The 16,337-nt window shown below is 34.0% G+C and overlaps 1 protein-coding gene across 1 annotated transcript in view; it reads left to right on the top strand.

The window, feature by feature from the left end:
* Positions 1–16,337, top strand: part of LOC144980927 (uncharacterized) — a 30,031-nt gene that overhangs the window by 12,729 nt on the left and 965 nt on the right. Inside the window, exons 11-16 of the mRNA XM_078928869.1 lie at positions 169–359; positions 823–879; positions 3,370–5,148; positions 8,658–8,754; positions 9,089–9,213; positions 10,403–16,337. The exon at positions 10,403–16,337 is cut by the window's right edge and continues 965 nt beyond it. Of these exons, the coding sequence (XP_078784995.1) occupies positions 169–359; positions 823–879; positions 3,370–5,148; positions 8,658–8,754; positions 9,089–9,213; positions 10,403–10,444 (2,291 nt within the window). The 3' untranslated portion in view covers positions 10,445–16,337. The remainder of the gene's footprint in view (positions 1–168; positions 360–822; positions 880–3,369; positions 5,149–8,657; positions 8,755–9,088; positions 9,214–10,402) is intronic.

The following is a 16,337-nucleotide window of genomic DNA, read 5'->3' as shown; positions in this document are numbered from 1 at the left end:
TTTTGATTATATCCTTTTTTCATTCATCCCTCTTTTCTATCTGATTTTTTGTCTGTTATTCTTCTCAGGCTTGTTTTTTTCTCCCTTTTTTCCTTTTCATCTTTATTTAAAAAAAAAAGTTGAGCAATGAAATTTAAATACGTTTTACTTCTTGATATTTTGTTTTAGACTCTCCTGCAATGCCTCAAGCTACTCCCAGCTCAGGAGAAGAATTGAACTCGGTAGAAGATGGAAATACAAAAGCAATGAGTGATCTAGAGTTGATAGATTGCAGAATCAAGGAGTACAAAACAGCAGCATTGAATGCCAAACGCAAGGGGAATGTAAATCAGGCCATCAAGGATCTCAAAGTAGTTAAGGTAGAAATGGCGTGATGCTCATGTCAATACTGATACTTTAAACAAACCTCCTTTTTTCATTTGGATCAGAAAATGCTTACTTCAAATTCAAATATTGATCGACCAAGATGATCCTCAACTTGTCAACAATTTTCAAACCTAAAACTTCAAAGAAGAGAATTTTGACTTGAAAGAACTCTTAGGTTTGATCATTTTTGACGTTGGGGTCCACCTTAATAGATTGATATAAATAAAAGTGGATTCATACTTTCGTGTGATGTAGGGCAGGGTAAAGTCAAGAAGCTATATTTGAAGTATATTGATCAATATCACAAATACATCACAAACTTCCTGTAACATAATTCGAGGAGATTTCTTAGTGTTAGTCATTGACAGTTCTTTTTTGGGTTGGATCAAAATTTAAACTGAGTATTATTGTACTGATTAAGCAACAAGCATTACATAGAGATATTTCTTTTTGCAGGGATTGCAGCCCATGAAAGATGCTCTAGAAAAGGGGGAAAAGGTGGACATGACTCTGGTAAGCAACCAACTGTGAAAAGTGCTCATAGAAATTATATAATATCAATTTATGGTTATTGCTCTTGTTTGCTTGCTTTTTTGATATCCTGTCAATTTGATAATTTTGTCTGTTTTTTTATTTCATCAATTTTATTTATAGCTTAGTGCAGAGGACTTACTTACAGAGAAACCCCAATCCTATTTACCATCATGTCTACTTTTCCACAGCCTCAATATTATTCTCCACACTGTGTGAACAAAGAGACAGGTTGTCGTTAATTATTTTACTTCACATTTTATTGATAGTAATAAAGTTGCTTATTGGCAAATCGTAAATAAAAATAACAATATAAATCATCTCTTCACCATTCAAGCATTCTCGAATGCATTAACAATTTCACTAGAATTTATTTTTTAAATTACTTTTTTAAAAGTTATCTTTTCATAGACTTAGAGAACATTTGCTGTTGTTTCTGATCATATATTTTTTAAAAATCAATGATGTGTAATTTTTGCCAACTTTCTGTTTATTTTGTTATTGCAATGTTTTGTTTTTCAGTTTTGATACATGATAGAGGAAAATTGTTTGTAACAAATTGACACCAAAAAATTTCTTTGGTTATTAACAGTTTGACAATTTGATGGCACACTTTTTAGATTGGCATAACACATAAGTTCTGATACCTTATGATGAAATTGTTCTCTAGTATTTGGCTTTCTCAAACAATCACTGAAGTAAATTTAGAAAGTGACTTCAAAAAGACCTACTGCCTCCACATCTTGCCAAACTTATTCTGAAAGATTGTCTCGATGTCCATTTTTGCGAAGATAATGGAGAAGAGGTTTCCAATATAATCTTGATTGAGTCTGCTTGTCAAAATGTATGTCTTCACCATTCACCGTGTCTTCAATAAGCATCACCTGGGCATTGATATCTTGTCTCCAACCTTCGACAAATGGCAAATTTTCTGCTGGTTTCCTTGAGTCTGACGTCCCATATTTTATTTTTTTTCCAGTCAATGCAGCATATTGATAAGAAACAGCATTTAAGATGAAGAGGGACCGATGGATTGATGGTCTGCCTTGTGATAAATTCCACTTGAATTACAATCAGTTTAGATGTAGTCTTATAGATTTGACGAAAAATTACAAAGTGGCCTAAGATTGCAAACACACTTTTGCTTAATACTGGAGGCGCTGGCCAAATTCTTAAATTGACAAATATTTATATGCTAATCAACTAGCTACATAGAAGTAATCCAAATGAAAGAATACTTTATTAGATTTTGATAAAATAGTTAATGAATAAAGTGCAATGTGGAGTACCAGCTCAGCAAAGGAAGAGAGGGCTAAAGAAATAGCATCAACCAATACCCCGTACAGGGAGATGAAAGTAGAAAAGATCATGCAAGAACACTATAAGTGCCAACAAAGTTTCTCTATTCATTCAAAATTGTGTAAAGTGGTTACCCACAGGATGCTCTAGTAGTGTGGAGCTGGGGATGGCTGGAGCCATTTGGGCAGCGGGTTGGATACCATTCTGTCACATATCAGGGCGAGCCATTCAGGGCACCCACTTATAGGCTCGACATCTGGGATGGTCTAGTGACGGTCAATATGAAATACTCTTTTGCCCCTGATATGCCTCAAGCACCCCCACCAATGTCAAGCATTATCTAGCGGGTCCATCTTGAAGGAGTTGCCCGGAAAATATAGAAATGCAACAGTCTTCTGAGGAAGCTGGCAGGATCACCTTGGGATGCTAATTAAGCACTTTTGATGACATCTGCCATGACACTATGCTATTTCACTGCAAAGTATTGCTTTCCAGTGTGTGGTATAAGCAAGAATTTTGAGAAGGTGGATGTAAAACTTCATAAGTCCATGCATATAGCGTCAGAAACGCTGGCAACAAGGCCTAGAGAATGGGGCCAGATAATGGCAGCAATCCAGCCCCTGATGTTCGGTGGAAGATTATCTCAAACAACTGGCTACATAAGATCCAAAAGAGAGGGAATAGGGATACCCCGCTGAGTGCATAATGGATGGTACTCCTGTTTCGGGTCAAAATGAGTCCTCTCAACCCTTATACATATCTTCCCTGACTTTGGACAGAGCTGCATATAAGAGGTGGAAGTCGGTTTGTGCGAATTCAATTCCTTGAGGGTGTGGGGACATCGACTCCTCGAAAATCAGGGAGAAGTTGCCAGGCTTTTCCACCAGCAAGAGGAGACATTGTGTGGCAGCCAATCAGCTTCGGTCAAGAATCGGCCTCACGGCACACTCACTTCATCAGTGCAGGCTTGCCACCTGTCCAACATGTACCCGTTAACTCCCTGCTGTAAAGGCCTATGTCTCTGAAGGACTACTTTTTTTAATCTAGAGATTTAAGAACCTCAGTGAATGTTGAGAACAATTTATCGCTTTCATGCTTTAATCAATTTTGATTTTTATATTTCTTACAGAAGGTTAGCAATGATTATCATTTATTCAATTTTTCTTATTTCAGGTGCCACCTCCTCCTCAAGATGCATCCAGTGGAGATTTACCTCCATCCTTTTCCAGTCTTGCAGAATCCAATACCAAAAGTGCAATAGAGCCTGCCCCTCAATCAGCCCATGCCCAAGTGTCTCCCTTCAATATCAGACCAACAACAGAAACTGCCGAAGACAAATTGGCCAGAAAATTAACATCTTTTCTTGAGGATGAAGGAGAAATTAAATCTTTCACTTCAGCATCATCCTCTTCACCATCATCTTTAGAATCAGATCTCTCACCAGTTCAACGGTTGGAAGCAAACAATGAAAAATTGAAAATGTTGAATGAAACAGAACAGGAACTAATGTCAGATATGATACCAAAAAACAGTTCTTATTCCATCCTTGATTCGACTCAATCACAAAATGTATCATCAGATTCTGGTGCAGATAGACATGGACAGGCACTTGAGAGAAAGGATATTCCGTCAACTGATGTGAAGGAGGATACAAATAAAGTAATAGATTTCTTGCATACAGAAACTGTATCTGGTGATGTGGAAAAATGTGATAATGATGCAACTTCTGTAGTTGAGAATGAGTCTGTCAAAGACGAAAAAGCCATGGAGAAGGATGAAGATTTGAGAAATGAAATCATGAACAAAGGGGAGAAAAAGGAAACTCAAACTTTTTCTAAGGAGACATCAAAAACTGATGTTGGAGACAGAAATGACAACTCAGCAAGTCCGACTAAAGTCACAACTTCTAAAAATCCTTTGGATAAAATCGGATTTTTGGCTTGTCAAGATGTGCCCCTGTCTGATAAAGAACAATTTCAATTAAGTGTATGTCAAAATGGAAATACAACTGACAGTACAATTAGTTTGCCAGGAACAAATGTTGAATGTCAGGAACAATCTCAAATCGAGAAAGATTCCAATTTGATTCTAGGATCAGATTTGAATTCAGCGAATGATTTAGAAGTAAACTCAGCGTCTTGTTCAGTACCCTCTTTATGTTCAAATACCACTTCAGATAAAATTAACTCTTCAGGAGAAAGTATGAAATTCACAAATAATTCAGAATCTAGCACAAGCGAAAGTAGTAGTTCTGTAAACAAATCTCACGGCCAATTTCCACATTCTGATAGCTCCATACATTCATCAATGCCTTATTCTGTAAATAGTCACATTGTTAATACTAAAAATGATTTGCCAAGTGAGAAATCGCTTAAAAATGAACCGCCATACAATGTTGAAAAAAGTGAAGACATAATCAAAGGCAAGTCAGATGTAAGAAATTTCTATAATTTATCAGGTGATGACTTGAACTCTGACGATGCATTGGATATGCAAGAGTTTCAAGAATTGATGGACTCTATGTCTATTGAAAGTGATACATCATCACTCACAACAGGAGGTGCTTCAAATATTCAAAGTTATGATAGAGCTACTTTATCAAATCCAAATCCCAATCTTCTCAATGCCTTGTACAGCCCTGCCATTCCAGAACCAACATCCTTCAGTTCAAGCGATGTAAAGCACAGCATTATGAATCAAAACATAGCAGCATCAGATTCATCTCTGGAAAACTTGATGAAGAAAAATACTATTGCACAATCAAACGCACAACCATTGACAGCTATGAATATGTTGACTGATTTAGGTACCACTTTAAATAAGGTGTGTTACTCATCCGAATCACTTGCCAATTGTGCTTCTTCAAAATCATGCGCTGCTTCATCTCTGCAAAATATACAACTGACTTGTTTGGAAACTTTGAAGTATGACTTGTTACTGGCAGAGAGTAAGGTAAGAAACTGTATTTTAAAAAACTTATATGTATACATAAACTATTTGGTTGAAAGCCTGCCTGAGATTGAATAATTTCTTCATCAAGCTTAATTTCGAGTCGTTTCATGAATATTTTGAGAAATATTTTTTACTCCTATGGCTGATGAGTGCAATTGTTTTCGAATATGTACATTCTAATAGGTCTCCTCTTTTTTGGTATTGGGACAAAAACTGCCTTTGTTTTGTCCATTCTGGAGGCCACCTCTTTTTGCCATATCTTGTTGCAAAGTGTGTGATATATTTCATTAACTACCTTCAGCTTGTTTTAATCATCTCCCCGAATATTTAATCATTTCCTGTGGATCTGATTTATTACCCATTCTATTTCACTTTTTAGTGGTGGAAATTCCTCATCATTTGGAGTCATTTGTGTCATAGTTCTATCCTTGCTATTGTACATTTCATTACAATCTCTGCCCATCTCACAGCAATTTTTTCAGGTTTATTCAGGGTTTCACCATTTTTACCTTTAATTATTGATTGGTGTGGGGAGAACTTTTTTTGTCATCCTACTGATTTCCTGATATTATTATTATTATTATTATTATTATTATTATTATTATTATTATTATTATTATTATTATTATTATTATTATTTGATATAGTGCCAGTATCCACAAATAGTGCTCAGAGGTGCTTTACAATAGTTTTTTTGGCATCACTCAAGTTCATTCATTCGACTACAAAATCACTACAACAGTCACACATATATCTTGTTTGAAGTTCGCATAGAATAATGATGAGCAGAATGAAAAAAATTCGTTTTTAGTTGCTGTTTGAAGACTGGTAGACATTGTCGGGTTTTAGGTGGTAAAGAATGCCATGCGATTGGAGCCGAAAATGCACAACCACGCTCAGCAAACTTTGTTCTTGGGTTGTTTTTCTCCATTAGCAAAGAACTGGTGGATCGCAGAGGTTGTCAGGTGATGTGTGGGAAGGCAATTGCAAACAAAACATGCGATTTTTTATATTATTCTTTTCTCTATTGGAATCCAGTGTAGTGACTTAAGGACCAGTGTTACGTGGTCCCAAGAATTTGTCTGTGTAACTATACAAGCAGTTTTGTTTTGCATCAACTGTAGTCTGTTCAGCGATGTTTTTGGTAGGCCGTACAGCAGAGAGTTATAATCCAAGCAGCTGGTAACAAGTGCATGGATAAGTGTTTTGCATGCTTCGTCATCAATAAAATTTCATATTCTGCATATCATTTGGAGAGTGCTATGAACCACCTGACAGCACTTTGTTATGTGTACGCGCATGTCTAGGTGAGTGTCAAAATAGAAACCAAGGTTTCAAACGACATTGGAATTTTTAATAACAGATTCACCAAAGGACAGTTGGTCAATGAGTATATTCTTTCCTGTATTTTTGAATATAATCAGCTCAGTTTTGTCCTCGTTGAATTTCATTATCAAGATATGATGCGAGTCACTCTTTTGTTTCTTCTATGTCTTTTTATGAAATGGGAATGTATAACTGGGTTTCATTGGCGTAGAGATGATGACTGAGACAGAAGGTCGCGATGTTGCTTAAAGGCTTTGTGTAAATTATGTAGCAATGACTATCCCGCACAAATCTTTGGGCCTCTTTTTCGCTCACGAAGTGCCAGAATTCGCGACAAAATATGGGACGTTTCGTATATGCTATTTTAACAAATTAATTATGGCGCTGTTTATCGATGAATATGACTGAAAGTTGACACACAGTTAGAAAAAAGGTCATTTTAGATCATGTCAAGCGACAAAACTTGTACAATTACCAAAAGACCGTTAAAAATAGATTTTTACTCTTTGGAGTAAAATATTTCTAAAACTACCGGGCGTGGAGGTTTTGTCGCTGACAAGGTAATACATGAACATTTCTTCTTTTTGGTTGTAAAATTTCATATGAATATGACGAGTACTTTTCCCGTATTTTACAAAACACCATCCTAATTTGCACTTCATTCGTAAAAGACAGAAAGCCATATTGCCCCCCCTACAGCCCGAATCACAATACTAGTTCAAAACGATTTGGCACCAAACTGAGTGGCTGAGCGGGTCGTGGCAAAGCGCTTTCTGATTGGTTGACCTCGTTTTAAAGTTCATGACTAGTCAAAATGTCTGCGCGGTCTCAGTGGCAGAGGAGTGTTTATTGTCTGCCATTGCGTTTGGGTTCAATAAACAGCTGATAATTTGACTGTTTAATATACACGAATTTAAGAAATTATAATGTTAAAGGTTTTCGATTGCAATATGAACTACAATCTCAGCATGGCTTTAATTATTGTGTTCCAAGGCACGTTCCACCAGTAACCTTTGTCCCCTTGTCCAATTTCTTTCGTTTATGTACGCAATCTCTCACCCCCCCCCCCTCTCTCTCTCTCTCTCTCTCTCTCTCTCTCTCTCTCTCTCTCTCCTCTCTCTCTCTCTCTCTCTCTCTCTCTCTCTCTCTCTCTCTCTCTCTCTCTCTCTCTCTCTCTCTCTCTCTCTCTCTGTGTTATATACTCATTTCTTAATATATTTCTTTGTGTGTGTGTGTTTGTGTGTGTGTTATACTCATTCTCTCTCACTCTCTCTCACTCTCTCTCTCTCTCTCTCTCTCTCTCTCTATCTGTGTGTGTGTGTGTGTGTGTGTGTGTGTGTTATATACCATCCAGCTCTAAAATTATATAAGTTAGAACTCTTCTAATGTTTTCATCATATTCTCTGTCAAATTTGCCATAAAATTGCCAAGTTTCAATCTTTTAATCCACTTATTACACAAGATACAACCAAAGGTCGAAAAAAATGCCGAAAAAGCGTCCCATATTTTCGCGTTTTTTTCCTCTTTACGGGTCATCCAAATAAATGACACCTTTGAAACTGCATAACTTGTTTATTTATGAATGGATTTTCAAAATTCAAAAACATTTTTACTCAGTGGTTATAGGGATTTGATTTTAGACAAAAATTTTCATCAAAAAAAGAAAAAAAACATTTTTCATAGTCATTGCTACATTATGAAAATAGAAGGGCCAAGCACTGAGCCCTGTGGAACGCCAAATTGCAGCTTTTATGGTGGTGAAAGGGAATCATGAGAACACGCTGTGACCTATCTCGTAGATAGCATGAAATCCATTCTAGAGATTTATCTCCAATTCCAAAGAGCCTCTTCATTCGTTCTAGTTGTATTGCATATTGAACGCAGCACTGATACATTGTTCTTGTATGGTTGAATATCATTGCTCTTTTGATGTTGTTCCTCTAGAGACTGTTTTATCTCTCTGTTATAGTTTTTTGACATGAAATTTGGCATCTTTGTACTCTTTTGAATCAAGACCAAATTTTTGCTTTGCTTTTTCCTTCTTTTCTATGGCATCTAGATTTTCATTTTTATCCATGGCTTCTTCCTTTGTTTTTTTTGTTTTTTTGGAGGGGAGGGGGGGGGGGGGATGACGTGTGGCTGTTTCATGAAATACATCATTTCACTACATTCTGTTATTACAGTCAACACAAAGTGCAATGAAAGAAGCAAAGCAACTTCAAGAGCAAATGGAAAAGATCAAGCATCATTTAAGACATGGAGGCCGTAATGTTTGGGAAGGTGGGGGTTTTTGTTTAAAAGCAGTATATGATTTAATTTGATTTCATTTTTGTCATGTGTTTAATATTATTTTAAGGCCATAAGCTATCAAATCAAAGATATAAATTTTTATATTTGTATGTTATTGCAAGGCTAAAAAAGTTTCTTGAACTTTGATTTTAAACTATTCTTTTCATTTTATGTAAATTCGCCTTTTACATCTTCCTATATGAATGCTTACGTTACTTTCCATTATGATTAAAGCATTGATAACTCAATTATTTATTTTAACTGTCGATATTTGAATCTGTCTTTTATGTGTTTTTTAATTAATTTTTATTTTAATCACCTTCAGAATACAAATCTTGCCTGGAAAAAGAACTGCAGGATTTGAACAAGGGGGTCAGAGATTGTGGAGAGAGGCAAGAATGGGACACTTATAAATACCTCAACAATAAAAGAATGCTGAACGAAAAGGAGGTATTCACGTTTTTTGTCATTTTCACTTCTTATATTAAACATACAAAAAGATTAAATCCTATGAGGGATTGCGCAAATAAAATGATAATGAACTCTGAAATCAGTTTGTTCTTTAAAGGTTAACATTGCAACACACCTGACAGCAGAAGTGTTGTGTTGATGCTCTCGTCATATGATATATTTTTTCTCTCAATAAAATATTTTTACTACTCGATTTTTATACCTGCTTTTCTGTGAAGTTCTATTGATATTTGTAGTGTGGTTTGTCAAACTATTTTTATATAATTTTGAAGACATTTATGAGTTTATATTTTTACATCATGGAATCTGCCAACACTAATGCAGATCGATTATGGAGTTCCGCAAGGCTCATTGTTGGATCCTGTTTTGTTCACATTATTTATGAATAAATAGTTCATAAATAGTTATAACCTCCCATATCACTTTCAATGCAGACGATCTCATAGTCAAATCTATGACACTAGTTAGGATAAATAGATGCATCCTAATTTGGAAAGAATAGTAAGGTGCATAAGTGATATTGGGTTTTGGATAGGGGATAAGCTGTGCATTATGAATGTACATTATTATTATATCATCATCATCATCATCATATTATTATTATTATTATTATTATTATTATTATTATTATTATTATTATTATTATTATTATTATTATTAAGTTTAATTCTATATGCTAATACATACCGTCTAACCACATGCCTTATATTCAACAAAGACTAGCAAAGATATTTATTGTTTGATTTTTTTTTTTCATATAAGGATAACAATGCATAAAAATCTCCTTTCTGAGAATTATTAGAATATAAATTAGAGACAATATCTCTTTGATTTGGATATAATTTCGATGTCAATTGAATGTGAACGAAAAGGTAATCATTACAGCCGGACTTAAAAATCAATTTATAATTATATTAGTGAGGAATCAAAATCACCTGACATTCATTTTCTTCACAAGAATGACCCATTTTTAGTTTGCTGGGTTTTTTTTCTGGGTTTTCTTTTTTCAATTGAGGGCTTGGTTGTTTTTTTTTGGGTTTTTTTATCTGGGTTTTCTTTTTTTAGATTGAGGGCTTGGTGGAAGGGTTGAAGGTTGGGATGGGATCATTTTTAAGATCTGAGATATGTAAACAACACAAGTAACAACTATTTCATCATCTTTTCACAGCTGTGCTACCTCAAGCAACGCATCGGTGAGATCAAGGAATAAATATGCTCTACTCCTACAGAACAATCTGAAAATAGGAAGTTATACAAATAATACCCTAAACAATGCATTTTTTTGTGATTTTCAATTTTCAGTTAGGTAGATATTATTCTTAATTTAATACTAGTATCCATCATGAATAGTATTTGGATCCTTATAACGAGGCAGCATTATTATTATTGTTACTTCACTTATTAAGCAGCCCACTTATCTGAAATGGAAATTACTTTGCTAAATAAATTTAAGGGTGTTATCTATGTATAGGAATCGTATCTTGCCAGAACAAACAAGAATTAAAGATGTTTACAGTAACTTAGCTTATAACGCGAATTCAAATCCAAAAAATTAAACACAAAATGGTGAATATATATTCTCAGCATAAAATTTAGTCAATATAAACAAATGTAGCATATCGTTTAGCTACATTATTAGTGTACTCAACCTTACAATGGTTTTCAGACAGCCTGCATATCTTGCAAGGTAATCTTGATAATTAAGATTATCTCATTATTATAACACTCATTTACAATTTTATTACCACGCTTAAAGCACCTTACAATGTTTGTTTCTCCTGATGGGCAACTTTATTTTGGACACATGAAGTTAGAAACAGCCTATGGAGGTGCTTGTTGACAATGCTTGGACAAAGGAATTGTTTGGCACCAGGGGAAATCTGGTTATGTTTATACAGTAGAAATTATCAACAACGTTCATAGTCAGTGGTGCTCAATCAGTCAAAGTTAAATTATTTTGAAATTGAATTTCATATGTGTAATTGAGAAGTTGCAAGTTCAATTTATTTAAATTAGAATGGAGATTTCATCATCTCCTATAAAAATCATTTGAATCTTATTAAACTGGTCTGACTGATCATTCTGTTAAGCAATTCATTCTTTTTTTTTTCCTTTAATGAAAAATGAAAGAATTTGTTTAAATTCACCAAGAAAATTTGCAAAGAAATACCGGCCAGTGACGTCCAATGAAGTGGGCATTAGTGTATTAAGATGTCATCTTCATTCCAATCAAACAATCATCTCTCTTTAAAAATTATTTTTTTTAAACGTTCTGATCGGAGACCTCTTTAATATGGAATACAATGTTACAAATTGTTGTTACTGTTGTTGTGAAACTAAAAGTTCTTTCAATTTATTTTCCAAAGCCATGATTGACTTGGAGTGCAATGATTTTTCTTTGATATAATATAACTATTTGTTTATAATCAACAATTGCCATTTCCGTCTTTTTTTTTTTTTTTTTTTTGTATTGAAACATTATTTTGCCTTTCATGAATTGTAAAAAAAATATGATAATTATTGTTTGTGAATTTTTTTTAATGCAAAGAATTATAATATACATTATCAAGATTTATTTTTTATAATATTTTTCGTATTTATCTTTTTTTTTTTTTTTTTTTTTGTTTAAATTCACAATGTTATAAGCTTGATCATGTTCATTATGTTTCAACATCAGATTTGGAGAAATGCTATAATACTATGAAAATTTATGTTTATTTATCTAGTTTAAGAAGAAAATAAAATATAAATTGAAATGGCGTTCAAGATGTTATAATCCCTCCATCTATTCTCTCACATGAGTTGTCCACTTCTTTGTCTCTTTTGTGGCTTCTGTCATTTTGTCCAGTTTACCAAGGCTCCAGTTGATATTCTAAGTAACAAGGGGAAGAAAAATACACAAGAGTATCTCCAGTCAGTCAGATGTATTATTCTGTATATTTTGTTTGTTTAAGCCATCTCTTTGTTATGTGTTGCTGAAAGTTATTAATACATTGTATTGTGACAATTTTGAACCTACGCCTGTGTTTGGATTGCATTGTTTTTAGCTATACTCGACTCTTGAGAACAATGCACAATGCAAATAAAATATCTATCCTTCTTATGTCTTTTGTACCCTTCCACATAGCTTTGTTACGGAATGAGGCTATATGGTTTTGCCCAGGCCCTGTCTTTCATATTCTGTAGTTAGGAATACAGATGGATGTAGTCCTTCATAAATATTTTTTTCTTACAAATTGTCTTTCTATTGTATGTTGAGCATTTATATTTATATATTGTCATCACTTGAATGTCTTACTTGGTGAGATCCTGTTTGTCTGTTTGAAACTTTAAGGTGATCTCAAACTAAACACGTGGATATATTGTACTTAGAATCTTACTCTATTTTCAGTGTGAGCTAGTCTTGTTTTTCTTTTTTTATTTTATTGGTGCTTGTAAATACATATTTACTAGCACTGACTGTTCCACCATCTTCATTTTCATTGGTGCTCAAAGGACAAGAAAGTATTGAAGGCACGGTAAATTACAGCAAAATCCTCCACACAACAAAAACAAACAATTGCCTATTTTATAATTCAAAAATATTGAAGTATTGCATTGATAAGTTAAGATGATAAGAATGTAAAACATTAAAACATGTTAACTCCCCAAAAAAAATATTTTTGAAATCGGCAGAATTGCTACAAAAAATATATTTTGTCTTAAGGTAAAGACTAAGCAAATGCTTCAGTCAGTAATTTACAAATAACTAATTGCATTTAATATGTAAAATTCCAATAAATAGTTGGGGATTTTTGACATTGCGGGTTAGGACAGTCAACCTTGCTCTCTTTGATTACCTTACATCATATTTTTATACGGCTTTCTTTGTCCTGAAATATGAAAATTCGGTTTTGCTTAGACCACGGTAAGGGTGTTTGTTCAAAGCGTAGGAGTTTCTATTTTTTTTATTGTAAATCATCTCTTCCCTATAAATGTATCTCCAGTTTTTAGGTCTCAGTATTCTTCTGCATACTCTTTTATTCTTCCGCATACTCTTTCTTGTACATTTGTTTACTTGATCGCAATTGTTTTTAAACATCCCATATCTGGGCAGCTGGTTCAAATCAATCTGCCCATGTTATCTCTTTCTATCATTTGTTACAAACTGTCATCTACAAATGGCTTTGTTTAATCATGGTATATTTATCATTGTTCGGAAGTGAGATGGAATGAGCTAAAATCAAAGCCTTTTAATTGGAACAGTGCCATTACATAGAAATCATTCGAATTTAGTGGTGTTCCAATTTATTGATTCTACACCACTCTCATGTTGTGACTGTAGCATTCGTAATAATGAAGTAACTAATAAAAATAACAAAGGTGATCTCAGGTAGTCTCTGAATGTCTGAGTGACTTGCTGAAGTTCCATCAATGGTACAGTCCAATCCAAACTGTCTTGCCGCTTTAGTAGTTGAAGCACCTGCTTCAAAGTGCCCTACCACACGACCATATGCTTCTTACTAGGGTTAAGAATTGTCAATGACTTTAGGAAGAAATGATTTAAGATGTTTTTATTTTTTTAGTTAAAGGGAGTCATGTAAAAATCTTTGCCTGACATGCGTCTTGTAAATAGCGATTTACAAAAAGATTAAAACAGCATGTGCTTATCATGACTAACAACAATTTAGGTAAAGACATAAATCTTGAAGATAAAGGCACAGTTCACAACATCAAAAACAACTTAGCCAAACAGATTTATGCTACGTTTTAAAATAAACAATGAGGTTGATTTTAACTGTATATATTTTTTCCCGAAGTGATTATTTGGGCAATATTTTTTAAGTAATGCATCGTCATTATCATTATTATCAGCATTCCGCTTTTTCTGTTTTCTTTTTGATAATATTACCCAAATAATCTTGAGCTTTCAATTTAGCCACATTGAATTATAAATTCTCCGGCTAATTTGGTCAAAATGCCCAAATAACCTTTTTTATTTTGGGAGGGGGCAGGGGGGTATCACGAGTCCATAAAAAGATTCTGTCACAAACAGATTGTTCCAAACAGCAGCTTTCCAATTGTCAGCTTGGACTGTATTTTGCTAAGACTCAGATACTGCCTTGAGTCTCGAGAGATACATCTGAGGCTGTTTCAAAATGTAATTTCTGTAACTGTTAACTGAAAAGAACACTATTATTTATTTTGAAAAGCTGTGGAAAATTTTAATTTTTACCAGTTTCTTTGGGTTAAACAATGAAAACTATTACAGAAATTGACAATCTGGCTCAAAAATAATAGCAATAATACCTTTTTTAAGAGCCAATACAGTTTGAATGCTAGGGCCCATTTTTAAATAACGTAATTTTGGTGACAGATCTTCAGTTTTTAAAATATTTTTCATTATTTATCCAGGAAAAACTGATAAAAACGAAATCATTAGCTTATTACTATCTTTTTGTGTTAAATGTTACATTTTTGTCACAACCTCATCTTTTATTAGGAAATAACATTTTTTATAAAAATGGATCTATAGAAGATGATGTTAATTATTAATAAGCATAATACGTATTGTAACCATTTTTGTCTCTGTGAAACATTTCAAGTTATCTCAGACTAAACACATAGAGATAAATTGTTCTTTGGGTCTGTTCTTATCTGTCTCTGAACTAGTTATATTGAACCCTAGTTATATTGACTTACTTTGACTTAAAGCTGTTCACTAGCATAGTCGACCGACTCAGCAGTCTTCATGATTTCTGTGCAGAGTAATCTCCATTCCTGTCTGTTTGATGCCATGTCTCTGTTGTTGTTGTTGAGGTCTTTTCGGCTCTAGTTATATTAAGCTCATTAATGCTGCCTAACACAGGATCCTTAATCTATCCTATCATCATTTATTTTTTATTATTTTTTTAAACTCATGCTATCTTTGCTGTCTATAATGTGTTGAAATCCTCATGAAATAGTTCTTTTGGAATCCTTTCTCAGCATTTGTGAAAGGCGTCAGAAGAGAGATAATAAAATTTTTACAGCTCAAAGGTTTCTTTCCACCTGAACAGATGCATGATAAAGGTTTCTTGTTTAGCTACCTCCAGTGTATTTTTCAAGTAGATTGATATATTTTTGTCTGTGAGACAAAAGCAAATGAATGCCCAGCGAAATAAATGTGTATTAAGCATTGAAAACCAAGATAATTTTCAATAATTTTCTTACATTTGTCCCCTAAGTGCTTTAAAGACTAGGACAGGTTAGGATAGACATTGTTATATTGTCATAATTGGATTGTGAACTGGATGGGGGAGACAGTCCCCATCATAGTGCAGAACACGTTACTTTGTGATTGGAGAGGTTACATTTGCCGTCTTCTGTCCTATATGTTTTACCTTTCCACTTTGTGATTGTTCTGGATGATGATTGCTCAGTTTTTTCCTGGTCCTGACGGGGATCCTTAGCTGAGAGGGAAGCTGTCAAATGTATAGTTCCTTTTATTTATTTTTTTGAGAGATATTTTTTCCCTTGTAATTCATCTCTCTGTTACGCACTATTATAGTTTTTAGTGTTGAACATGTTGTACTTTGTAAATATTTGAGTGCATCCTTCATAGCGGGACCCTTTACTTGTGCCTGGATGGAACTTATAGGTAATAACAAAATAGGTTCAGTGAGAAATTTGTCGTGAAATACTCCGTTTCCTATCTGAACTAGTTTCCTTTGACTTTTTCTTTGGAGCTTTGAACTTCAGATTTACAACTTTCGACTAATCTTCTTTTTACTGGCGTTGACGTGATCTACAAATGTCGCAAGCACATTAAAACCCCTAAAAACAAAAACAAAGACCAGATTAGATTAAACACAGACATTGCCATAACTAGAGTTTGAACTGGACAGGAAGAATTGCCTATCATAGTGCAGAACCATTTACTTTTTTATTGTAAGCATTCTTTTAGTTTAGGTGAGACTCACATAAATGTGAAGCACAACGGTATTAGAGTAAAAACATTTTACTACAAACGTTTCTCAGATGGTCAAAAGTATCATGCCCAGACAACGTTGACACTTTTCCCTTTCAACAATTCATCAAAAAGAGACATAGTTAAGTCCCAAAAAGACAGTTCTCATCACTTT

This window comes from Berghia stephanieae, chromosome 1 (genome assembly GCF_034508935.2).
Source record: "Berghia stephanieae isolate SIO BIC M18660-M18661 chromosome 1, UCSD_Bste_1.3, whole genome shotgun sequence".
Lineage (NCBI taxonomy): Eukaryota > Metazoa > Mollusca > Gastropoda > Nudibranchia > Aeolidiidae > Berghia > Berghia stephanieae.
The sequence above is the reverse complement of the archived record's forward strand: the minus strand, read 5'-3'. Positions and strand labels throughout refer to the sequence as shown.